The sequence below is a fragment of the Bombina bombina genome, chromosome 12 (assembly GCF_027579735.1).
Source record: "Bombina bombina isolate aBomBom1 chromosome 12, aBomBom1.pri, whole genome shotgun sequence".
NCBI classification, from domain to species: domain Eukaryota; kingdom Metazoa; phylum Chordata; class Amphibia; order Anura; family Bombinatoridae; genus Bombina; species Bombina bombina.
This window is the reverse complement of record NC_069510.1, coordinates 50571650-50599232: the sequence shown is the minus strand read 5'-3', so window position 1 is coordinate 50599232 and position 27583 is coordinate 50571650. Positions and strand designations below refer to the sequence as shown.

The following is a 27583-nucleotide window of genomic DNA, read 5'->3' as shown; positions in this document are numbered from 1 at the left end:
AATCAAGGAGATACAACGTAACATCTCAAGACAGATTTGTTTTAAAATAAAACATTTTTTTAAAAGTCTGTCTGTCTTTTGAGCTATATTCCTGCTTGAAATATCTGTGGTACTAACACATAAATTCCCCTATATCCAGACTGTGCTACATCTAAATGATGGATAAGTTCTGAATACCCAATTACGAATGTTGCTAATGCCCTTACCATAGTTTTGTGGTGCTGCTATACACATTTCATTTAAAGGGACACTTACATTATAAATAGGACAATTTTGTACAAGCATACTGCTACTTTTAAAGTGTAAAGTATATTTTTATTTATAAAAGAAAAATCCATTACATTTCATTTAGAGATCAACTAAGAATATACAGAAGATAAGTGATCGTAATGCACCATACATGCATTTGATTTACAGCTGGCCCTGTACACTGTGTGAAACCCAATCAACTTCTCTGTAAATGTATTGGTCTTTGTTGGGGCATGGATAAAGTACTAAGCTCAAAAAAAATAGAGTTTATGTTTTTTTTAATTAGGCTGGGTCTAAAACCTCTATATCTATTAGGTTCTATATTCCTTTTAAAGAGATATGAATCACATTTTTTTCTTTCATGATTCAGATAGAGCAGGCAATTTTAAGCATCTTTCTAATTTACTCCTATTATCAATTTTTCTTCGTTCTCTTGCTATCTTTATTTTAAAAGCAGGAATGTAAATCTTAGCAGCCAGACCATTTTAGGTTCAGCACCATGGATAGCGCTTGCTTATTGGAGGCTTTCATTTACCAACCAATAAGCAAGCATAACCCAGGTTCTCAACCAAAAATGGGCCGGCTCCTATGCATCACATTCCTGCTTTTTAAATAAAGATGGCATTTGACAGTTGCTTATAATTGCATGCTCTATCTGAATCATGAAAGAAAAAAACAGAATTTATGCTTACCTGATAAATTACTTTCTCCAACGGTGTGTCAGGTCCACGGCGTCATCCATTACTTGTGGGAAATATTCTCCCCCACAGGGAAAGGCAAGGAGAGCACACAGCAAGAGCTGTCCATATAGCTCCCCCTCTGGCTCCGCCCCCCAGTCATTCGACCGACGGTTAGGAGAAAAAGGAGAAACTATAGGGCGCCGTGGTGACTGTAGTGTATAAAGAAAAAAAATTTTCAACCTTTTTAGGAAAACCAGGGCGGGCCGTGGACCGGACACACCGTTGGAGAAAGTAATTTATCAGGTAAGCATAAATTCTGTTTTCTCCAATATTGGTGTGTCCGGTCCACGGCGTCATCCATTACTTGTGGGAACCAATACCAAAGATTTAGGACACGGATGAAGGGAGGGAGCAAATCAGGATACCTAAATGGAAGGCACCACGGCTTGCAAAACCTTTCTCCCAAAAATAGCCTCCGAAGAAGCATAAGTATCAAATTTGTAGAATTTGGCAAAAGTGTGCAGAGAAGACCAAGTCGCTGCCTTACATATCTGATCAACAGAAGCCTCGTTCTTGTAGGCCCATGTGGAAGCCACAGCCCTGGTAGAGTGAGCTGTGATTCGGTCAGGAGGCTGCCGTCCGGCAGTCTCATAAGCCAATCGGATAATGCTTTTCAGCCAGAAAGAGAGAGAGGTAGCAGTAGCTTTGTGACCTCTCCTCTTACCAGAGTAAACGACAAACAAAGATGAGGTTTGTCTAAAATCTTTTATTGCTTCTAAATAGAACTTTAAAGCACGAACAACATCTAAATTGTGTAATAAACGTTCCTTCTTTGAAACTGGATTCGGACACAGAGAAGGAACAACTATTTCCTGGTTAATATTCTTGTTGGAAACAACTTTTGGAAGAAAACCAGGCTTAGTACGCAAAACAACCTTATCTGAATGGAAAACCAGATAGGGTGGATTACACTGCAAAGCAGATAATTCAGAAACTCTTCTAGCAGAAGAAATAGCAACCAAAAACAGAACTTTCCAAGATAACAACTTAATATCTATGGAATGTAAAGGTTCAAACGGAACCCCTTGAAGAACTGAAAGAACTAAATTTAGACTCCAAGGAGGAGTCATGGGTCTGTAAACAGGCTTGAATCTAACCAAAGCCTGAACAAAAGCTTGTACATCTGGCACAGCTGCCAATCGCTTGTGTAACAAGACAGATAAAGCAGAAATCTGTCCTGTTAGAGAACTAGCTGACAACCCTTTATCCAAACCTTCTTGGAGAAAGGAGAGAATCTTTGGAATTTTAATCTTACTCCAGGAGAATCCCTTGGATTCACACCAACAGATATATTTTTTCCATATTTTATGGTAAATCTTTCTAGTCACAGGTTTTCTGGCTTGGACCAGAGTATCTATCACAGAATTTGAAAACCCACGCTTGGATAAAATCAAGCGTTCAATTTCCAAGCAGTCAGCTGCAGAGAAACTATATTTGGATGTTCGAATGGACCTTGTACTAGAAGATCCTGTCTCAAAGGTAGCTTCCATGGTGGAGCCGATGACATATTCACCAGGTCTGCATACCAAGTCCTGCGTGGCCACGCAGGAGCTATCAGAATCACCGAGGCCTTCTCCTGTTTGATCCTGGCTATGAGCCTGGGAAGGAGAGGAAACGGTGGAAACACATACGCTAGGTTGAACGACCAAGGCGCCACTAATGCATCCACTAGAATCGCCTTGGGATCCCTGGATCTGGACCCGTAACGAGGAATCTTGAAGTTCTGACGGGATGCCATTAGATCCATGTCTGGAATGCCCTATAATTGGGTTAACTGAGCAAAGACCTCCGGGTGGAGTTCCCACTCCCCCGGATGGAAAGTCTGACAACTCAAATAGTCCGCCTCCCAGTTGTCTACTCCTGGGATGTGAATAGCAGATAGATGGCAGGAGAGATTCTCTGCCCATTGGATGATCTTGGTTACTTCCTTCATCGCTAGGGAACTCTTTGTTCCCCCCTGATGATTGATGTACGCAACAGTCGTTATGTTGTCCGACTGAAATCTTATGAACCTGGCTTCCGCTAGCTGAGGCCAAGCCAGGAGCGCATTGAATATTGCTCTTAGTTCCAAAATGTTTATCGGGAGAAGCGACTCTTCCAGAGACCATAGACCCTGAGCTTTCAGGGAGTCCCAGACCGCGCCCCAGCCTAAGAGACTGGCGTTGGTTGTGACAATGACCCACTCTGGTCTGCGGAAACTCATTCCCTGAGACAGGTGATCCTGGGTCAACCACCAGAGAAGTGAGTCCCTGGTTACCTGGTCTACTTGAATTTGGGGAGACAAGTCTGTATAGTCCCCATTCCACTGATTGAGCATGCACAGTTGTAATGGTCTTAGATGAATTCGAGCAAAAGGAACCACGTCCATTGCTGCGACCATTAGTCCTATTACTTCCATGCACTGAGCTATGGAGGGTTGAGGAATAGAAGGAAGAACTCGACAAGCATTTAGAAGCTTTAACTTTCTGACTTCTGTCAGGAAGATCTTCATTTCCACAGAATCTATCATTGTTCCCAGAAAAGGAACCCTTGTGGACGGTGACAGTGAACTCTTTTCTATGTTCACCTTCCACCATTGAGATCTGAGAAAAGCCAACACAATGTCCGTGTGGGCCCTTGCTTTGGAAAGAGACGACGCTTGGATTAGGATGTCATCTAGATAAGGTGCTACAGCGATGCCACTCGGCCTTAGGACCGCTAGAAGGGACCCTAGCACCTTTGTGAAAATTCTGGGAGCGGTGGCTAAACCGAATGGAAGAGCCACGAACTGGTAATGTTTGTCCAGAAAAGCGAACCTCAGGAACTGATGATGAGTTTTGTGGATTGGGATATGCAGATATGCATCCTTTAGATCCACGGTAGTCAAATATTGACCCTGCTGGATTGTCGGCAAGATTGTCCGAATGGTTTCCATTTTGAAGGATGGAACTCTGAGGAACTTGTTTAATATCTTTAAATCCAGAATTGTCCTGAAAGTTCCCTCTTTTTTGGGAACCACAAACAGGTTTGAGTAAAAACCTAGACCTTGTTCCCCGGAGGGGACTGGGTTTATCACTCCCATCTTTGATAGGTCTCTTACACAATGTAAGAATGCCTGTTTCTTTATCTGGTCTGAAGATAAGCGAGACAGGTGGAATCTTCCCTTTGGAGGAAGTCCCTTGAACTCTAGAAAGTATCCCTTGGAGACTATCTCTAGTGCCCAGGGATCCGGAACATCTCTTGCCCAAGCCTGAGCGAAGAGAGATAGTCTGCCCCCTACCAGATCCGGTCCCTGATCAAGGGCTACCCCTTCATGCTGTCTTGGTAGCAGCAGCAGTTTTCATGGTCTGTTTACCCTTGTTCCAGCCTTGCATGGGCTTCAAAGCGGGTTTGGGTAGGGCCGCGTTATCTTCTTGTCTAGCGGCAGTGGAGTTATTAGCCGGTCCGTTCCTGAAATTGCGAAAGGAACGAAAATTAGACTTGTTCTTAGCCTTAAAAGGCCTATCCTGTGGGAGGGCATGGCCCTTACCCCCAGTGATGTCTGAAATAATTTCCTTCAATTCCGGCCCAAAAAGGGTCTTACCCTTGAAAGGAATATTAAGTAACTTAGTCTTGGACGACACATCTGCCGACCAGGATTTTAGCCAAAGCGCCCTCCGCGCTACTATAGCAAAACCTGAGTTTTTCGCCGCCAATTTCGTTATTTGAAAAGCGGCATCCAATATAAAGGAATTAGCTAACTTTAATGCGTGAATTCTGTCCATGACTTCTTCATAGGAAGTCTCTTTCTGGAGCGACCTTTCTAGTTCCTCGAACCAAAAGGACGCAGCTGAAGTGACAGTAATAACACACGTAGCTGGTTGCAGGATGAACCCTTGAATCCTTCCAATTTTTTATCCATAGGATCTTTGAAAGCGCAGCTGTCCTCTATAGGAATAGTTGTGCGCTTCGCTAGTGTTGAAACAGCTCCCTCAACCTTCGGGACCGTCTGCCATGCGTCCCTTCTAGGGTCTACTATGGGAAACATTTTCTTAAATATAGGAGGTGGGGCAAAGGGTACACCTGGCTTCTCCCACTCCTTATCCACTATGCTCGCTACCCTCTTGGGTATTGGAAAAGCGTCGTCGTGCACTGGGACCTCTAAAAATTTGTCCAATTTGCACAACTTCTCTGGTACTACCATAGAATCACAGTCATCCAGAGTAGCTAATACCTCCTTAAGCAAAGCACGGAGATGTTCTAGCTTAAACTTAAATGCTACTATATCAGGTTCTGCCTGTTGAGAAATTTTTCCTGAGTCTGAAATTTCACCCTCAGACAGCCCTTCCCTCACAGCCAATTCTGATTGATGTGAGGGTAAAATAGATAAGGCATCGTCAGCGTCTGATTGTTCATCCTTTTTATCTGTATTTAAAACTGAACAATCACGCTTTCTCTGAAATGCTGGCAGTTTGGATAAAAGATTTGCTATAGAATTATCCACTACTGCTGTTAATTGTTGCATAGAAATAAGCACTGGCGCGCTAGGTGTCGCCTGAGCGGGCAAAGCTGGTGTAGACACAGAAGGAGAGGATGTAGAACTATCCCCACTACCTTCATTAGATAAATCATCTTGGGCAACATTATGAAATGTAACAGAGCTGTCCTTATTTTGTTTGGACGCTATGGCACAATTATCACAAACACTCGAAGGGGGAACCACAGTTGTCTCTACACACACAGGACATAGGTTATCTGATGGCCCAGACATGTTAAACAGATTTAGGCAGGCAAACAATGCAATAAAAACGATTTTAAACAAAAACGTTACTGTCTCTTTAAATAATAAAATGACACACTTTATTTCTGAATGTTCAAAAAACTATTAAGGCAATATCCGATTTTTATGAAATTTGGACCCCAGTGTCTTAATGCTTATAAAGTATTGCACAGCAAATATGGAGACTCTAGCTCTTAAAACAAGCAACCCGGAGCTAATTGTTGGATTTAACCGTTTTTATACACCACAATCCCTGCTACAGCATTGCTGTAGCCTTTTACCTTCCTTAGGGGTCAACCATCCACAGAAAAAAGCCTTCTGGAGTCACTTTCTGAGCCACAGGACCCTCTCACATGAGACTGCATGCACTGCCTGAAATCAGCTGCCAAAATGAGGCCTCCTCCCTCAGTACACTAGAGTGAAGGGGCCTTCCTGACTAGATTTAGGTGTCTAAAACAAGCCAGATCAATAAAAAACGTCCCCAAGTGTATATGAGCTTATAAAACATTTCAAATGCCATGATATTGTAATAAAAACCAATCGATTTGGCCCCTAACAGTGTCTACCAGCATAAAATTCAAAAAGGGGAAGCCTGTTATCTTTTTTGCTGAGGTGAAAGAAAAATGGCTTACCGTTTTCCCTGAGGGGAAAAATGACTGTCATCTAGCATTAGCCTGTGTTGTTAGAAGGAGACTAGTCATACCTGAAGCAGATGAGTCTGCAAGCTGTTACCCCCAACTGAAGTTCTCTGGTTTCAACAGTCCTGCGTGGTAACAGCAATGGATTTTAGTTACTGGTGCTAAAATCATAGCCCTCTTAAACAGAAATCTTCATCACTTTTCTGTTGTAGAGTAAATAGTACAAGCCAGCACTATTTTAAAATAACAAACTCTTGATAGAAGAAATAAAAAACTACAACTAACACTACAAACTCCTCGCCATCCCCGTGGAGATGCTACTTGTTCAGAGCGGCAAGGAGAATGACTGGGGGGCGGAGCCAGAGGGGGAGCTATATGGACAGCTCTTGCTGTGTGCTGTCCTTGCCTTTCCCTGTGGGGGAGAATATTTCCCACAAGTAATGGATGACGCCGTGGACCGGACACACCAATGTTGGAGAAATGTGGGTTTAGTGTCCCTTTAAGAGTCGGCCCATTTTTGGTTCAGGACCCTGGGTAGTGCTTTCTGATTAGCGCGAGTATTACATTTTGCTACCAATTAGCAAGCGCTACTAAGGTTCTGAACCAAAAATGGGCCCGCTCCTAAGCTATGATAATAGAAGTAATTTAGAAAGATGCTTAAAATTGCCTGCTCTATCTGAATCATGAAAGAAAAAAAATTGGGTTTCATATCCCTTTAATTTATTTTAATATTTTGCATCCCTTGTAGAACCGATTCAAGTTCAAATTTAACCCTCCAGGCTTACCTTTTCACCATTTGGATTGCCAAGCACATAACATCCAAGGATGTGAATGACGTTGGGTAGTGGGTTTATCTTGCTCATTAATTTACTCAACCGCCTCCAAAATCTGAAAATATTATAATACTAGTTTATAGCCTAAATAAATATCAGTATAGATTGTAAGATGTAAAACAACACAGATAACGATTATGTCTGTAAGGGGCAATTGCGAAGCATCTACAATAAGAAATAACATTTCAAAATAATTTATAAAACTATTTAAAGGGCCATGATACCCAAATGTTGAAACACTTGAAAGTGATGCAGCATAGATGTAAAAAGCTGACTAGAAAATATCACTTGAACATCTTTATGGAAAGAAGATATTTACCTCAAAATGTCCTAAATATTCAAACCCCATTGTAAAAGACTTTAAGCAGTAAATCAGTATGTTTGTCCCGGGACAGGCAAGGGAGTGAGCCTCATGCACATTCATGTTATTTCCCTATTCAGTTTAAGGAAGTTTACTATGAAATCTCATGAGAGTTATGTGAAATCTCATGAGATCACGGTAAAAGAGTTCATGACCTCTGCACTGTTGATGCTGATTGGCTGCTTTTCATTTCTTCATTTTTTTTTTTACCTGCAGCTGGACAGCAGCTGAAGTATAACTTTTTAAACAGAACACTTACTCTGGTGAGCTGAGGAAATTGTGAGGTGAAATATCTTAATTTTTTACATAGAGATTCTCAGGTGATATTTTCCTGTCAGCTTTTTACAGTTATACTGCATCAGTTTCAAGTGATTTAGCATATGAGTATTATGTCCCTTTAATGATTAATTTAGACTATTTATTTATAATGTCCATTTAAAATCAACACTTTTCATAACGTAAATGCGTTAGAGATGTGCCTTCCATTGTTTTTATAAAAATTTAAAAGTTGTTTCTCTAATAACATATTAAAATGAAACAAGTCGGTAATCACCAATAGCAACAGTAGCAAAATAATTTGATTGACAGGTGAAAAAAAAACCCTACATACTCAGATAGCCCTATCAGTTAAAGGGACATTGTACACTAGATTTTTCTTTGCATAAATGTTTTGTAGAAGATAAATTAATATAGCCCATCTGGAAGTGTTTTTGTAACAATGTATAGTTTTGCTAATTATTTAATAACATTGTGCTGATATTCAGACCCAAAGTATCAGATGTATACACGCGTTTACAGACTCCTGCTGGCTCCTGTTTATGTCATCTGCCTTTTCATATTCAGTGAAGGGGAGAAGGGGAGTGTTTGGTCTTCTTTCTTCCCCAGCCCCTTTTACTGGGTGTCCCAGCCTAACCTCATCAACAGTGCTAAACTGGGAGCTTCTAAGTAAGTTTTTAAAAGGTTTTATACTAGATTTTTAGATCAGTATCTGTGCATATTCTTCTTTATAGTAGTGTCTATTACATGCAGTTATATAAAACTTGGTGTATACTGTCCCTTTAACTTTGACAGAATCAGCATATCAATATCATGTCTTTTACTTTCTGTTTTTATTCACAATTTGTGATGCAGGGGTTTTCATATGTCTCTTTAACAAGTATTCTCCCTGTGTTTTGCATTTAAAATATTTTGTTTGATGTCTGAATAACAAGCAGACTTGTACTTTAAGTACATTTTTATTTGTCCTTAGGGTTGTTTTTTTTCCTTTAATTTATTTATGTTTCACTGAATACATATAATTCAAGCACTGCTTTGCTTTGTATTCTGTTTATTTATCCCTGGATGACACTGATGCATGGGTGTGTTTAGTGGCTATATATACTGTATATATATATATATATATTTTTTTTTTTAAATTATGCTTAGATTAATATTAGAAGAAATAGATTGTAATTAACTTTTTTTTATAAAAGGACATAGAAAACCCAGAGAATCAAAAGTAACAGTTCTGTACATTAAAATATATCTCATTCCTAAGACATTTTCGGCCAGATTATAAATGGAGTGCAAAAAATCCCTTTCGCTAAAGCGATATTAGCGCTTCACTTAATAATACCAGCGCACGCAAATGTGCACTGGTATTAAGTTAGGTGCAATGCGAATGTGACCTTGTGTTCGCATTGCACGCAAACTTTGCGCTCACGAGAGTGAGCTTCCATAAGCTCCAATGGGAGCCTTGTTCTCATGCCGTGAGACACGACAGAGAACCTAGCGCAGAGAATTGGGTATGTCGAGCAGTAATGGGCAGTAGATTGTAAATATATATAAATATATACATATATATTTATATGTTAATATGTGTATGTACACATATTAGCACAAATTTATATGTATTTATTCATATACATATATATTTATAGAGAACACACCGCTCCCAACAGACCGCTATGTAAAGGCACTTTACATACACCCCACATCCGCCAAATTTAACCCCTCATAACTGCTTTTTTTATGCTACTTTCTTTTTAATAATAAGAAAAGAATATTCTTTATTTTGGGACCAATTGAGGGGCTATTTTAGTCTGACCTCTGGTTAATTTTCTGAGTGTTAATTGCTACCGCAAGCTCGCTGTATTTGGTTATTTAGCGCGCGTCTGTAAATGGGCGCACGTTAAATTAGTGCTCCGCTTGTAATCTAGCCCTTTATTGTTCAATTAAACACCTTTTCTTACCACGTTTAAACTCTTGTTTATTTTTTTTTATTTTCAATGATTTGGCCATGCATCTTTGCTTCTATGAAGGTCTGTGAAAATGCACAGGAACACCCTGCAATATACCGGTTTCTAGTTTTGTTTAATATATATAGCTATTATATTGTTTTCCTCACTTTATGGATTGGAATATATAAGAAAAGAAATCACAGAACACCCCACAAAACTATAATAAAATATTTCTGCATGAGAATCCATTGGAAACCAGAACTATGGTGTCATATTCCATTACAAAATAAACAGGCGCATTAAAACTTACTTCTGTTTTTTTTGTATTTACTTAATCATTGCTATAAAGAGAGAAAATAAAAAAACTCAACTTACAAAATAAGATCTTCTTCTTTCTCTACTTTGGCAAAAGTAGCAACTTTGTTTTTTAACAGATACAGGTATCCCGGCCCTCCCTAGAAAGCCAAAACAATAATTGTCAATAATTTTCCGTAGGGTGATTCTGATTCTTTAAAAATCAAATCATCATAAAAATATATTATACATTTGATTGATAGTCAATTGAAATAAAGCTTTTAAAATGGTTAAACATAAGAAACTTAGGGCAAGATTACGGGTGGCACGCTAACAGTCTGGCGCGAGTGATAAGGGGTTTATCGCGGGTGTCGGGTTTCTGCTCGGATTACAAGTTAAAAGTAAAGACGATCGTTTGTGCACAAATTCAAGCTAACCCTTGTTATGTATTTCTAAATAGATATTCTTATCTATCTATCTATCTACATATATATATATATATATAAAATCATATATATATATATGTATATATAATCATATATATAAAATTACATATATATATATACTGTATATATATATATTTGTGCAAAAAAACATCAGATAAATATAGAAATATATATTTATGAATAATAGAACATATTCTGCTAAGTGAAGAATATTAGAATGTGAAATATTCATATTTTCATGTCGGGTTAGCGCATTTGGGTTTTCAGGGTGTTAGGTTTTCCCCCCCGCTTTTTCTGCTCCATTGACTTCTATGGGGAAATAGGTTATCGCGTGTGCAATATTCAAAATTCGGCTTTTTGCGTATGTCGGATTAGCGCACAAGCAAAAATAGTTTACTTTCAACTCATAATACGAGCACAGCCCGACGCATGCAAGCACAGCTAATGCTCGAGTGGGAGTGTTAAATAGCGCTTCACTTGTAATCTGGCAATAAATAAGGTATAGAAAATATTGAAACACATTTAAAGGGACACTGAACCCACATTTTTTCTTTTGTGATTCAGATAGAGCATGCAATTTTAAGCAACTTTCTAATTTACTCCTATTATCACATTTTCTTCATTCTCTTTGTATCTTTATTTGAAAAGCAAGAAAGTAAGTTTAAATGCCGGCCCATTTTGATTAACAACCTGGGTTGTTCTTGCTGGATCCTTAGCTTAGATGCTTTCTTTTTCAAATAAAGATAGCAAGAGAACGAAGAAAAATTGATATTAGGAGTAAATTAGAAAGTTGCTTAAAATTGCACGCTCTATCTGAATCATGAAAGAAAAAATTTGGGTTCAGTGTCCCTTTAAATTAAACAAATCTAAATGGAGCAATTTGAAGTCTAGAAATAAATAGACTAGATTACTTTAATAAAAAAATAAAAAAATATTATGTAGTGTCATTAGCATTGTGGAACATTTTATACACACCTGACAAAAAATAAGCATTTCCCAGATCTTACATCCTTTCCGATATATATTGAGTTTTTTCTCAATTTCCTCTGTAATTTAAAAATAAATATTAAAGTTAATTACACAGAACAACTGTCTATATAGTAATTGTGGCGCACATCTTAATTAAATGAATGTCTCTAAAGTGGGCACAATAAATAGATTTTTTTTATTTTAATATCTTTAACTAATTAGAATGTCACACTAATTTACAATCATGTCTCATTAGCTGACAGTAACCCAGGTTACATTATAATCAAATTATAAAATTGTACAAGTATATTGCTGTAATCTAAATCAAATAGTTTATATTTTTTTTATTCATTTTATTTTTTATTTTTAATTAGAACATCAGTTGTAAAAAATCTGTCAATGAAACAGGTGTAATCAGTCACATGTACTGTACGTATTTTTCATAGAGGCATTCTTTTATGATTAGATGATATATAAATCCATTTTTTATTATTTCACATACTTGGATGTCTTACCATGAAGCATGTGTAGTATAATAAAACTACTACTATTGTGTGTATTATAGGTGATAAAAATATGGAGATTGTAAAATGCTCAATTGTACACAGAATATTTTTTTGCAATATATTTTCATTATTTATTTTGCCCCCTTTTCCTGTAATTTAAGTCTGGTAACTGCAGATTTTCCAGTCTATACGAGGGTTATCACACTGTACATTTCTTTTCATGTTCTGATATTTCAAAACAATATTCATGCAATATTTTTGAATAAAATAAATTGATAAATAAAAATATACATACCTAATATGTCATCAAATGCCGCATGTTCATGATCCTATAGAGGAAAATATATACTTAAAATAATTTTATCACATTAAGGAATTCAATCAATATAAACACACTGATTTAGATTAAAAAAAATCCTTTTTGCTTCATTTGAATATTCAACAATATTTTACTTTTTTAAACAAATGAAGAGTGGCTACACATGCTAAAGAAACTATTATTGTGATCATTTTGCATGAAAGTGACAACGCGTTTTGCAAAAAATATGGGTACTTAAAGCAAAAACATTTCATTTAAAATTATTTTGATTTTTTGAACATGTTTTTAATTTCTGAATGATTCCTGAGTGCTTTACCCACATGGCACCAAGGCTGTCTGACAATCAGTTCTCCATATGATATACAGAAAGAGACACGCTCTCTCAGGAACGAACAATGGCTCAAAAATGTCAGCTTGCTCTATGGAGATTTTTTCACCTGGGAGCAGCTTCTTTTAGCCCAATAGCACTTTTCACAGAGAAGAACTTTCCCAAAGTATATTAGTCTGATCCCACCTAAAAAGGTCAGTCCAGCCCTGAAATACCAGGTAATCCCTCTCTGAACAAGAAACATGGCAACCCCAGACGTTCCGGCTCATTAGACCTCATCAGTAAAGTGCAGCACATTGGCCAAGGAGTCTACGTCTGGTTTTCCCTTTTTCCCTTAGGGAGACTAATTACATACAGAAAGAAAAGCACTCTCTGAGGAATGAGCAACAAGATCAATAACTTGTTTGCCTGTTCTATAGCTTTTTTACCAGAATTAACCCCTTAAGGACACAGCTTCAGTTTGCTCAATGGTTCCATGATGGAATATTTCTGTCATTGGTCCTAAAAAGGGTTAAAAAATCTGAAGTCATCTGTTTAGGACTATTCTATAAATGATATGCTACGTTTGAGTGAACAAAGACAAAGTGATTTTAATAAGGATTCCCAGTAAACTGTTTTTAATATCTTTGTTGTTTTGGAACTTTTTTACTAATAGATTGAGCTCAATTAGGATATTATTTAATACTACAAGGATCGAGCCTAGCGAATTGGAATTGTTTTAAATACATGTGCAAGTTTTAAATGGACACTTTCCTTTCATTTTAAGTCTGCATGCTATTAGCACTAAGGGCTGACCAGTCGACTGTATAATCGGCCTCATGCAGCTTAGGAGGAAACTAATGAGGGGAAATTCTGCGTCTCATTTGAGGAAGTAAACAAAGTCAGTGAAGAAGTGGAGAGAGCTTCTGTGGAGGAAACTAATGTAAACTGACCATCAGAAATGTTTTCTGTGTTTGCAGAGATATGTATGAATCTCCAATATTTTAAGATTAATGTGTGCGGTCAATGTTGTTGGCGTGTACAGAATAAACACAGGGCTTACAATAACTGTAAATAAGGTGGTATTGCAATTTGGGGAAAAAACGCGCTGAAAAACGCCCCAGAATTCTTGTGGAGACTTTTTTTGTTCCTATTGATATTTTTTAAAAATCAATCATTAAAGGGACACTGAAGCCAATTTTTTTCTTTCATGATTCAGATAGAACATGCCATTTTAAGCAACTCTCTAATTTACTCTTATTTCTTCGTTCTCTTGCTATCTTTATTTGAAAAAGAAGGAATCTAAGCTAAGGAGCCAGACAATATTTGGTTCAGTACACTGGACAGCACTTGTTTATTGGTGGGTGAATTTATCCACCAATCAACAAGAACAACCCAGGTTGTTCACAAAAAATGGGCCGGCATCTAAACTTACATTCTTGCTTTTCAAATAAAGATACCAAGAGAATGAAGAAAATCTGATAATAGAAGCAAAAAGGGAAAGCACTGAGGTACGGTGACAATGGTTTATACTTAATTTAGCTAGATAGCGATGTGAAACGGGTGAATCTCTGTGATAACAGATATCCGTTTCGCATTACAGATTATAGCTACATTTATGTAGCTTTATTTATTTATAGCATTTATTTATGAAACCAAGACATACATAGACATATGTTATACAGAGACGTGTAATAGAAAAGTGTCTTACATAAAGAATTGGAATAATAGACGGGTCATCTCTCCGGATGATGGTTGGAATGTATTCAGCTTTAGGTACTTTGGATGATATCAGCTGCAAAGAGAAAATAGACAGTTGCTGATCACAAACTATGGCTTCCAGTAACTTGATGGTCAATAAGATACTTTCTCAACAGGCCAGCACTCTTCAAATGGAAGTGGTCTAGATTCACTAAACATAAAAATGGCTCTATATTGAGGCAAAGCTCTACAATTCTGATTTTTAAATATGGAGCTGAAACACTAATAAGGGCCATAGTAGTCTAATTTGTAAGAGCATGCCATTTTAAGACTATCGATCCTATGCTACTGTTTATTTATCCACCGGCAAAGGGGTTAAAGACACAGTATAAGTGCTGCTCGAAACCCAGAGAGCACCACTCAGATGTGTGTGGTTGGGTCAGCAGCAGTTTCTACTCAGAACCAGCAGTGCTCTGCGGGTGCCGATCAGTACTACAGGGGCTAAAGACACAGTAGAGTAGGGTCAAAAGTTTTAAAATGATATAACGTATTAGAGCAGGTCATTTCTTGACATGTATGGCCCTTTAAATTTGAAAGCGCTCTCTATACTTGGGAACTTGAAAAGAACAACTAATAAGCACTTACCATTATCTTTGGGGGAATAAAATCTTCCCCCTCGCATGCCATAATTTCCATCTCGCGCTCTGCATCCCAGTTAAGATCCTCACATTCCTCATTTAGGGCAGTGCAGGAACTTTGAAGGTCATGGCCTACCATAAAAATATGAAGCATACTTTATATTAAATTATATTGACACATTTCAGTATATCAAACTAGAAAAATATGGATGTCATATGCTGCCTTTGCAAGTTTTAAAGGGACAGTAGATGCCTTGATTTTTTTTATATAAAATGTTTCTTGATGAATAATTAAACAAATTTGCAATTGACTTTCAATCAGGGCTCAAAATTTCCACTTGGCCCTGGGCAAGTAGATATTAAACTGGAGCGAGTAGAGATGCAGATAAATGCTGTCTATACACAATAACCAGCAAATGTATATAATTGTAATAATTGTATTTAAAGACCTTCATTTGTTAGTGTTTAAAAGAAATAAAAAATGGAAAGTTACTGCACAAGGTGTTTCACAATGGCTAAACATATACAAAGAGGCGGTGGAGGAGGTGACATTTTAGACTGCCTAATAGCTTAAAGGGAAACTCAAGTCAAAACTCATGACTCAGACTCAGAGCAGCAACTTCCTAATTTACTTCCATTAACAAAAAACTGCACAGTCATTTTATATTTACACTTTATGAGTCACCAGCTCCAACTGAGCATGTGCAAGAATTCACAGAATATAACTATATGCATTTGTGATTGGCTGATGGCTGTCACATGATACAGGGAGAGTGGAAATAGACATAACTGACATTTTTCAGAAAAAAATCTACTACTAATTTTGAAGTTCAGACTAAGGGGTCGCCGTATTTAACAAGCAGCGGTCATTAGACCGCTGCTTTCCTAACCTTTCGCCACCTCTGAGTTGGCGAAATTCAATCTCTACAGTCTAGTCTGACAGGGGAGATGGACAGCTCCTGCCCGCGCGTGATTGGCTGTGCGCGGGCAGGGATTGCACGCGAGCACAAAATAGCGCTCGTGTGCAATGGTAAATTCCTCGGGGGAAATTTGCCCCGCTAGATGCAAGCTGCGGCGGACAGGGGCTTGTATATGCACCCCTGTCAGATTCAGCTTGATAAATCTAACCCTAAGTGCTATTGCATTGTCTTGTTATCATGCATGTGTTGATTGTGCAATTCTACTGTATTGACTGGTCCTTTAAGACTTGAAATGTTAAGCCCTGCTTTCATTATTTTTTTTTGCCACATCATGTAATTTAGCCCTCAAAATTGTGAATTTTCTTATTTTAAGAGCTGGGAATGCACCCTTCAGACTTTTCAAGGCTAGCCCTGATACATATTTATCCAACTAAGTTTTAGAAGATGATAACTGCAAACAAATGCACTGTATTTGAACATAATGACAGTGGATAGCCTTGTTGCTTGAATACTCAAGCCGGGAGGACTGGATTTTTAAAATTAGACATGTTGTGAGAGAAATGTGCTTATTGAAAAACAATTGCAGCAAACAATAAGTGTTTAGAATGATTTGTTATTCTACAGCAAGACAAGAGATATATCTTGTCATTACAAGGTGTTTACTATTCCTTTAACAATACATAAGGACATAAAACACAAGCATGAAATTATGTATGTTGTAAAAGGGAATATATAGAGGAGTGACATACATTTCCAGCAATGGGCTGGTATGCAGTGTCAGTGACATTGCTACAAAATACCTTCATAATTTAAATAATTTTGCTAAGGTCAATAGCAGCCCCCCAAGAGTTGGGTTGGAAAAAGGTTGCATTGAATTGTTATTGTTTAAAAAGATAGATAATCCCTTTATTACCTATTCCCCGGTTTTGCATAACCAACACTATTATATTAATATACTTTTTACCTCTGTGATTACCTTGTATCTAAGCATCTGCAGACTGCCCCCTTTATATCAGTTCTTTTGACAGACTTGCATTTTAGCCAATCAGTGCTGACTCATAAATAACTATGCTGGCGTGAGCACAATGTTATCTATATTTCACACATGAACAAGATAAGAGGCTGTCTTCAAGGGATAAGACATTTACATATGAGCCTACCTAGGTTAAACTTTCAACAAAGAATATCAAGAGAACAAATCAAATTTGATGATAAAAGTAAAGTGGAAAGTTGTTTAAAATGACATGCCCTATCTGAATCATGAATATTTATTTTTGACTAGACTGTCTCTTTAAGAAGTATTTGTGTCTTGGATGCACATTCCCACTTACTTTCTCGAGAATCATGAATTGAATCCGCCTTCACTGGGGTAGGATCACTCCAGGACCGGCTGAAGCTCCTTTCCCTGCGGTCAGCAAAAGCTGGAATATAAACACAATGGCACTAAAGTTAGATACAATTATATATATATATATAGTGTATTGCACTTACATTTACAAAAATACATATCCTATTATCTGCATAGCTTCTATTCTACAGGTACATTTGAGATGCTTCTATGTATACTATTATTTTAAGAATAAAAATGTATATTTCATAGAAAAGAAGGGAACCTAGCAATTAAAGGGACATGATACTCAAATGTTGATACTTGAAAATGATGCAGCATAGCTGTAAAAAGCCGACTAGAAAATATCACCTGAGCATCTCTATGTAAAAAAAGGAAGATATTTTACCTCAAAAGTTCCTAGGTATTCACACCCCACTGTAAAGAGGCTTTAAGCAGCCAGTCAGGATGTTTGTCCCAGGACTAGCTAAGGAGTGTGCATCTGTCATGTGCAGACACAGTCATGTTATTTTCCTGTTCAGTTTAACGAAGTTTACTATGAAATCTCATGAGATCACAGCAAAGAAAAACACTGATGAAGCTGATTGGTTGATGTTTTTTTTTTCTTTTAACCCCTTAACGACCAAGGACGTACGCCACACGTCCTCAAAAAAAATACAGTTAATGACCGAGGATGTGTGGCGTACGTCCTTGGTCTGGAAAGCAGCTGGAAGCGATCCTGCTCGCTTCCAGCTGCTTTCCGGTTATTGCAGTGATGCCTCGATATCAAGGCATCCTGCAATAACCCCCCTTGGCCATCCGATGCAGAGAGAGCCACTCTGTGGCCCTCTCTGCACCGGACATCGGTGGCCGGTATCGTTGGTGGGTGGGAGCAAGTCTGGGAGGCGGGTGGGCGGCCATCGATGTGCCGAGTGGAGTGGAGGGGGGCGGGATCGGGGGCGGGACGGACGGGAGCGCGCACGGGAGCGCGCTCGTGCACGGGGGGCGGCGGGCGGGCGCGTGCACGGGGCGGGAGCGGGAGGGAACCGCTACACTGCAGAAAAATCAAGCTGTCAAAAGTAAAAAATACAAAGTTTTGAAAGCTGTAAATAAACAGCTAAGGGATCTGGAAGGGGTGGGGGGTTGGTCTTGGGGGTGGGGAAGCTACACTACAGAAAAGGGCATTTTTTTAAAAAATAAGGCACATTTTTTTACTAAACTGGGTACTGGCAGACAGCTGCCAGTACCCAAGATGGCGCCCATTAAGGCAGAGGGGGAGGGTTAGAGAGCTGTTTGGTGGGGGATCAGTGAGGCTGGGGGCTAAGGGGGGATCCTACACAGCAGCATATGCAAATATGCTAAAAAAAAGCACACAAAAAAGCCCAAATATAGCTTTTATTTTAGTACTGGCAGAGTTTCTGCCAGTACTTAAGATGGCGGGGACAATTGTGGGGTGGGGGAGGGAAGAGAGCTGTTTGGGAGGGATCAGGGGGTCTCATGTTTCAGGTGCGAGGCTGAGCTCTACACTAAAGCTAAAATTAACCCTGCAAGCTCCCTACAAGCTATATAATTAACCCCTTCACTGCTAGACATAATACACGTGTGAAATGCAGCGGCATTTGGCGGCCTTCTAATTACCAAAAAGCAACACCAAAGCCATATATGTCTGCTATTTCTGAACAAAGGGGATCCCAGAGAAGCATTTACAACCATTTGTGCCATAATTGCACAAGCTGTTTGTAAAAGATTTCAGTGAGAAACCTAAAATTGTGAGAAATTTAACGTTTTTTTTTAATTTGATTGCATTTGGCGGTGAAATGGTGGCATGAAATATACCAAAATTGGCCTAGATCAATACTTGGGGTTGTCTACTACACTACACTAAAGCTAAAATTATCCCTAAAAGCTCCCTACATGCTCCATAATTAACCCCTTCACTGCTGGGCATAATACACGTGTAGTGCGCAGTGGCATTTAGCAGCCTTCTAATTACTAAAAAGCAACGCCAAAGCCATATATGTCTGCTATTTCTGAACAAAGGGGATCCCAGAGAAGAATTTACAACCATTTAAGCCATAATTCCACAAGCTGTTTGTAAATAATTTCAGTGAGAAACCAAAAGTTTGTGAAAACATTTGTAAAAAAGTGAACGATTTTTTGTATTTAATCGCATTTGGCGGTGAAATGGTGGCATGAAATATACCAAAATGGGCCTAGATGAATACTTTGGGATGTCTACTAAAAAAAAATATATACATGTCAATGGATATTCAGGGATTCCTGAAAGATATCAGTGTTCTAATGTAACTAGCGCTAATTTTGAAAAATAATGGTTTGGAAATAGCAAAGTGCTACTTGTATTTATTGCCCTATAACTTACAAAAAAAGCAAAGAACATGTAAACATTGGGTATTTCTAAACTCAGGACAAAATTTAGAAACTATTTAGCATGGGTGTTTTTTGGTGGTTGTAGATGTGTAACAGATTTTGGGGGTCAAAGTTAGAAAAAGTGTGTTTTTTTCAATTTTTTCCTCATATTTTATAATTTTTTTTATAGTAAATTATAAGATATGATGAAAATAATGGTATCTTTAGAAAGTCCATTTAATGGCGAGAAAAACGGTATATAATATGTGTGTGTACAGTAAATGAGTAAGAGGAAAATTACAGCTAAACACAAACACCGCAGAAATGTAAAAATAGCCTTGGTCCCAAACGGACAGAAAATGGAAAAGTGCTGTGGTCATTAAGGGGTTAAAGGAATTAGTCAAAATGAATCTTTCATGATTCAGATAGAGCAGCAATTTTTTAAGCAACCTTCTAATTTACTCTTATTCATTCCCCCCCCCCCCCCCCCCGCTCTATTGGTATCTTTTTTTGAATGTAAACATAGGAGTCGGACCATTTTTGGTTCAGCACCTGAGTAGCGCTTGCTGATTGGTGGTTACATTTCAGACACCAATCAGAAAGTGTTACCCAGGTCCTGAACCAAAAAAGGGCAAGTCCCTATGCTTACATTCTTGCTTTTTCTAATAAAGATACAAAGAGAATGAAGAAAAATTGATAAGAGGAGTAAATTAGAAAGTTGCTTAAAATTGCCTGCTCTATCTGAATCATGAACATTTTATTTTGACTAGCCTATTCCTTTAACCCCTTAATGACCACAGCACTTTTCCATTTTCTGACCAAGGCTATTTTTACATTTCTGTGGTGTTTGTGTTTAGCTGTAATTTTCCCCTTGCTCATTTAATGTACCCACACATATTATATACAGTTTTTCTCGCCATTAAATGGACTTTCTAAAGATACCATTATTTTCATCATATCTTATCATTTACTATATAAAAATATATAAAATATGAGGAAAAAATGGAAAAAACACACTTTTTCTAACTTTGACCCCAAAATCTGTTACACATCTACAACCACCAAAAAACACCCATGCTAAATAGTTTCTAAATTTTGTCTTGAGTTTAGAAATACCCAATGTTTACACGTTCTTTGCTTTTTTTGCAAGTTATAGGGCAATAAGTACAAGTAGCACTTTGCTATTTCCAAACCACTTTTTTTCAAAAATAGCGCTAGTTACATTGGGACACTGATATCTGTCAGGAATCCCTGAATATCCCTTGACATGTATATATTTTTTTTTTAGTAGACAACCCAAAGTATTGATCTAGGCCCATTTTGGTATATTTCATGCCACCATTTCACCGCCAAATGTGATCAAATTAAAAAAACTTTACATTTTTTCACAATTTTAGGATTCTCACTGAAATTATTTACAAACAGCTTGTGCAATTATGGCACACATGGTTGTAAATGCTTCTCTGGGATCCCTTTTGTTCAGAAATAGCAGACATATATGGCTTTGGTGTTGCTTTTTGTTAATCAGAAGGCCGCTAAATGCCGCTGCGCACCACACGTGTATTATGCCCAGCAGTGAAGGGGTTAATTAGGGAGCTTGTAGGGTTAATTTTAGCTTTAGTGTAGTGTAGTAGACAACCCCCACCCCCTCCCAGATCCATTTTTATATGGTTTTACTGCACTTCCCTCCCCCAACTCTTGTCAAAAAAATTTCTGTAATGTAGAGTTTCCCAGCCGCTCCCTCCCCATGCACGCTCCCGCCGCCACCTCATGTGCATGCACGCGCGTCCGTATGCGCCCCTGGCAACTCCGCCCCCGATCCCACCCCCCTCTTACTGATCTAAGCCATCGATGGCTGCCCACCCGCCTCCCACCCACCAACGATACCAGCCATCGATGTCCGGTGCAGAGAGGGCCACAGAGTGTCTCTCTCTGCATCAGAGGGGTAAGAAATGTTTTTGCAGGATGCCTCGATATCGAGGCATCACTGCAATAACCGGAAAGCAGCTGGAAGCGATCAGGATCGCTTCCACTGCTTTCCAAGACCGACCACATACGCCATACGTCCTCGTCGTTAAGGGTATTTTTTGTGAGGACGTACAGTGTCTTTAAGGGGTTAAACTTGCAGCTAAACAGCAGCTGAAGTATAACTGTTTACACAGCGCTTACTCTGGTGAGCTGAAGAAATTGTGAGGTAAAATATCTTCTTTTTTTACATAGAGATGCTCAGGTGATATTTTCCTGTCAGCTTTTTACAGCTGTTCTGCATCACTTTCAAGTTATTTAGCAGATGAGTATTATGTCCCAAGCAGTAAATGTACTTATACTTTTATTATTAATATAGAGCATACAATTCTAATTTTAAACAAGTTCCTACTTTACTTTTGTTGTCTAATTTGCTTTGTTTACTTGATATGCTTTGTTGAAAAGCATATCCGAGTAAGCTCAGCTGCAGCAACACATTGTTGAGATCTAGCTGCTGATTGGTGGCTGAAAATATGTCTCTTACCATAGGCTTGTTCAGCTAGCTCCCAGTAGTGCATTTCTGCTCCTCCAACAAAATATACCAAGAATGAAGCAGGTTTGATAATAAAAGTAAACTAGAAAGTTATTTTAAATCGTATCCTCTATCTGAATCATGATATAAAAAAAAAAAAAAGGTCTCCCTTTTAATAATTTTGATACAACTTTTCAATTTATTTCTTTATGTCTCATGTCGCTGGCTCAACTGATGTACTTAGCTAGCTCTCAGTAATACATTGCTGTTCATTCAACAAAGGATACCAAGAGAATGAAGCACATTTGATAATATAAGTAAATTGGAAATGTATTTAAAATTGTATTCACTATTTGAATCATGAAAGAATAATTTTGTGTTATGTTCCCTTAAAGCCAACTCTAGAGCAGCAATGCATTACTGGGACGTAGCTGAACACATCTAGGAAGTCAATCCCAAAATATGTGTGCGTATCCACCAATCACCAGCTACCTCCCAGGAGTGTTCTCCACAAGACCTAATTAATGGGCACACCAACCGGCTGATTTTACTGGTCACCCAGCTAAAATTTAAGCCAATATTAACAATTTTTTCAATAATTGTTGCACAAATTTAGCAGAAGTAAATAGATTTTTGTTTTTAAAGTTTAATTTTAACTTTCATACACCTTTAAACGGACAATCTACGCTAAAATTGTTATTGTTTAAAAAGATAGATAACGCCTTTACTATCCATTCCCCAGCTTTGCACAACCAACATTATTATATTAATATATATTTTTTATTTAAGACTTAGCACAACACAGTACTAAATTTAAGACAATAAATAATAAATAAAAAGTCATGTGATCAGAGGGCGGTCAGAAGATGCTTAGATACAAGTTAGTCACAGAGGTAAAAAGCATATTAATATAACTGTGTTGGTTATGCAAAACTGGGGAATGGGTAATAAAGGGATTATCTATCTTTTAAACAATAAAAATTCTATTGTAGACTGTCCCTTTAATCTAAAATTGCAGTTTTGCTCACTCATAAATCTCAGCCAATACTAATTATATACAAAGAATGCCAAAAAATGCACAAACTTTGTGCACATTTTATTCCAAATATATTTTATGATTGAAAATAAAGAATCGATATTTGAAGAATCGAAAGAATGAACATGAAAAAAACTTTATATATGCAAAAAAATAAATAAAGCAATAGGTCACAACTGAAATGTGCATTAACGCATTTCAATTTTATATGGAAGTATTTTTGCAATATACTTCTTTTAGCAAAAATACTTCTAGTAAAAGTTATTAGTTTTTCAGTGGCATACACACGTATGCTGTGAGTGCCTGTGCACCGTGTGTGTTGTGTCTATGAAAATGTAATTTGTGTCATACAAGTCACTGCCGACTCTCTAAGAAGGTGTGGTGTTTAAATACTGGTGCACAGATCCGCCACAGCATACGTGCGTATGCCACTAAAAACAGTAATACATTTTATTAGGAGCAATTTTGCTAATGGAAGTATAGGGCAAAAATGCTTCTATTTAAAACCGTGATGCATTTTTGCACAAGGCAATGTTGACCTTTCTATCCCTTTAAAGGGACACCGAATATACCTGGGCTTACATGTGGCATTGAGTTTGGGGATTTATCTGGGCATGGATGTGGCATTAAGTTGTGCAGAAGTCTGGGGATTAACCTTTGCATAGATGTGGTGTTTAGTTGTGCAGATGTTTTGGGGATTTACCTGGGCATAGATGTAGTGTTTTGTTGGCAGGAGTCTGGGGATTTACCTTGGCATGGAAATGGATTTTAGTTGTACAAACGTCTGGGGAATATCCTGTGCATGGATGTGCCATTTAGTTGTACAGGAGTCTGGGGATTTACCTTGTTTTTGTCTTTTGTGATTCAGATAGAGCATGCAATTTTAAGCAACTTTCTAATTTACTCCTATTATCAAATTTTCTTCATTCTCTTGGTTTGTTTATTTGAAAAGCAAGAATTTAAGTTTAGATGCAGGCCCATTTTTGGTGAACAACCTGGGTTGTCCTTGCTGATTGGACAGCACCAATAAACAAATGCTGTCCATGGTTTTTGGATCACAAATGTGATGGCTCCTTAGCTTAGATGCCTTCTTTTTCAAATAAAGATATCAAGAGAATGAAGAAAAATTGATAATAGAAGTAAATTATAAAGTTGCTTAAAATTGCATGCTCTATCTGAATCATGAAAGAAAAAATTTGGGTTCAATGTCCCTTTAAGTTATGTGTAACAGTTCTAGAGAAACTAATATTAATATTTTTCCATGACGATTTAAAATATCATGAAAATATCAAATTTGCAATTAATTTGCCAATTTAACAAAACAAAAATAAATTAAAACAAAACACATCCTTACTTTGCGCCTTCATTCTTCGGCTCCCAACCATACGTAAATGTTTGCGAAAATTTCTGTTAGGGATAAAAAGTATAAAAACATTTAACTAGAAGAAAAAAGGAATTGGATATATTATACAGCAGGTCTGTTAATAATAACGCACTCCAAAAATCATTATCAGGCATTCAAATAGAGTTTTTAAGTAAAATTCCTTTCTGTGCTCTGAAGTCTGGTAAATATACACATTATTTTATAGATAAAAATGTCTACTACACTAAATGTGAGTGAGGTGTTCGTATTTTCTCTCCATTGGGGGAATACTTGAACGCGCACGCGATATTCTAACTTCGGAATTTTGAGCTAGTTGGGTTACCGCTAGAGCAAAAAATGGTTTACTTTCAATTCATAATATGAGCGCAACCCGACTAGCGCACAAATCTTAATTCTAGCAATTAATGTTCAAGCAGAAGCGTTAATTTGCGCTTCACTTGTAATCTAGCCCATAGTGTTTTACATTTTAAAAACTGTTTGTTTTTTTTAATGATGGGAGAAACCTCTTCTAGAAGTACAATTTAGTCAATTAAACATGCCAGCTAATTAAAATCAATTATAAAATAAGGATAAGCTTGATGCAATTAAAAAAATCTATATTTTTAATTTTCCCTGGAAAGCCAAAAGCCTGTTGTAGCACGTTCCCATGGTAACTGCAGAAATATGTTGTAATTCATCCAAAGCTAAGTGAGGCTGTCTACACGTGAATTGCAATAAGCTATGTATATGTTCTGTCATGAAATTATTACTATCAAACCAAGGGAATTTAGGTTGGGATACAAAGTATATTGGGGAAGGGTTTCTGCTTGGTAAATACCTCGCTGGTATAAAAGGGACATAATACTCATATGCTAAATTACCTGATGATGCAGCATAACTCTAAAAAGCTGACATGAAAATATCACCTGAGCATCTCTATGTAAAAAAGGAAGATATTTTACCTCACAAATGTCTTCAGCTCACCAGAGTAAGTGCTGTGTAAAGTTATACTTCAGCTGCTGTCCAGCTGCAAGTTGAAAAAACAAAAAAAAACAATAGCCAATCATCATCAGCAGTGCTGAGGTCATGCTTTGCTTTGATGTGATCTCATGAGATTTCACTGAAATCTCAAGAGATTTCCCAGTAAACTTCCTTAAACTGAATAGGAAAATAACATGACTGTGCCTGCACATGCCAGAAGCACACTCCTTTGAAAGTCCTGGGACAAGCATCCTGATTGGCTGCTTGAAGTCTCTTTACAGAGGGGTGTGAATACTTAGGACTTTTAAGGGCAAAATATTTTCCTTTTTTACAGAGATGTTCAAATGATATTTTCTAGTCAGCTGTTTACAGCTATGCTGCATAACTTTCAAATTCTTCAACATTTGGGTATCACATCCCTTTAAGGCGACTTAAACAATGTTAAATTGTCGGAAATGTGTCAAGATGCACCTTTTTCTGGCCCAAATAAGCATTTGCTGGACAGCACTAACAGATGATCAGTGGATAGAGGGCACGCAAAGGGACTATGGGTATCACACTGGACTACAAATAATGAGCGAGACAAAAAAACCTGTGCACAACACAGTTCATTAGAAAAAAACATTTCTGGTTAAACTGATAGATTTCTATTCTATTGGATCAGAAAACAAAGCCAAATGCCACACAGGCTCAAAGTAAGAAATAGCCATTCAGGACGAAGTTAGATGCGAACAAATAACAAGGAAAATGTTCACTCTTTGTAGAGTGACTGGTGAAGATATATTGGAGGAAAAGGCGTATACTATAACGCTAGAGGAGGTTTATGCGACAGGTATTTGGGAGCTATGATTTTACATATGATCTACAATTCTACAGAGAATCTCAAAACAAAAAGCTATATTTCCACTGCAGTAACCCATTTCAAAGTTTGTGATAATAAAGAAAAGGTTGCGACTATAAAGAAAATGGCAGTTTACTGACTCTTTATAAACCCATTTTTGAGTATAAATATGGGCAACATATATATAACTGCCCCACTCCCTCTATAAAAAATAAAATCCATGAGACATCACAGTGGAGAAGAGAATATAATGGGGTCGATTTAACAAGGGCCAAGTGGCCCCTAATCGCCCTGTTTTCACGCAAGCCTTTAGGCTCGCCGGAAACAGCAGTTAAGAAGCAGCGGTCTTAAGGCCGCTGCTCCTTAACTTGTCCACCGCCTCTGAGGCCGCGGACAGTAATCAACCCGATCGGATATGATCGGGTTGATTGACACCCATGCTAGCGGCCGATTGGCCGCGAATCTGCAGGGGGCGGCATTGCACAAGCAGTTCACCAGAACTGCTTGTGCAATGTTAAATGCCGTCAGCGTATGCTTTCGCCATTTAGTGATGTTGGGCGGACATGCTTCGTTACAGCAAATCACGTCTGCCTACCATTTGATAATTCGGCCCCAATATCTTAAATAAGAGGTCACATGATATCTCTTTAGATCTCACATGGTCAGTGTAATCATAAGCCAGGGACATAAACAAACATTTTATATTGCAGGGCTGCTGTCAATTAACATTGCTGTTAAGTTCCGCAAAGAGGTTAAGCACAAAGCTAAAGTGAGGTACAGTGCAGCGATGCATATATAGCCATTGAGCTAATTAGTTGTGGCAAATGTCTGTAGACACCAGTAGTGTTCAGCTCAGGAACAGAAGTGAATTGCCAGAGCGGCATTTGACCCCCCTTTGCACGGGTTAAACACAGTTGCAAGCAAAAGCACTGCAATACAATGATCTAACAGAACCCTTTTACGTCCCTTTAAAGTGTTTTGTTCTGGAGAATGAACCGTATGGCTGCCTCAAAACATATTTCTCAGAATTTATCTTTGGCTGCCCAGAAATCTATGAAACAAAAAATAAATGGTAAAAATGTAATTAAAGGAACATTCCATCCAAAATTGGGATCCACATGGATGTATTTCAGATTTGAATAGAAGCATTTTTGTAATTTACAAGTTTTAGCAAAAATGCTTCTAATAAAAGCTGTAGCTATTTCAAAAATGTATTTAAGTATGCACCGTGCACCAGCCTTTTAAACACAGCACCTGCTTAGAGAGCCTAAGGTGCTGGTAACATCTGGTAAT

The 27583-nt window shown here is 37.9% G+C and overlaps 1 protein-coding gene across 1 annotated transcript in view; it reads right to left on the bottom strand.

Moving 5' to 3' along the window:
• Positions 1–27583, bottom strand: part of NSMF (NMDA receptor synaptonuclear signaling and neuronal migration factor) — an 84239-nt gene that overhangs the window by 10000 nt on the left and 46656 nt on the right. Inside the window, exons 7-14 of the mRNA XM_053696051.1 lie at positions 24460–24512; positions 17210–17299; positions 14966–15090; positions 14331–14414; positions 12289–12322; positions 11494–11564; positions 10154–10233; positions 7151–7253 (exon numbers count right to left, since the gene is read on the bottom strand). Of these exons, the coding sequence (XP_053552026.1) occupies positions 7151–7253; positions 10154–10233; positions 11494–11564; positions 12289–12322; positions 14331–14414; positions 14966–15090; positions 17210–17299; positions 24460–24512 (640 nt within the window). The remainder of the gene's footprint in view (positions 1–7150; positions 7254–10153; positions 10234–11493; positions 11565–12288; positions 12323–14330; positions 14415–14965; positions 15091–17209; positions 17300–24459; positions 24513–27583) is intronic.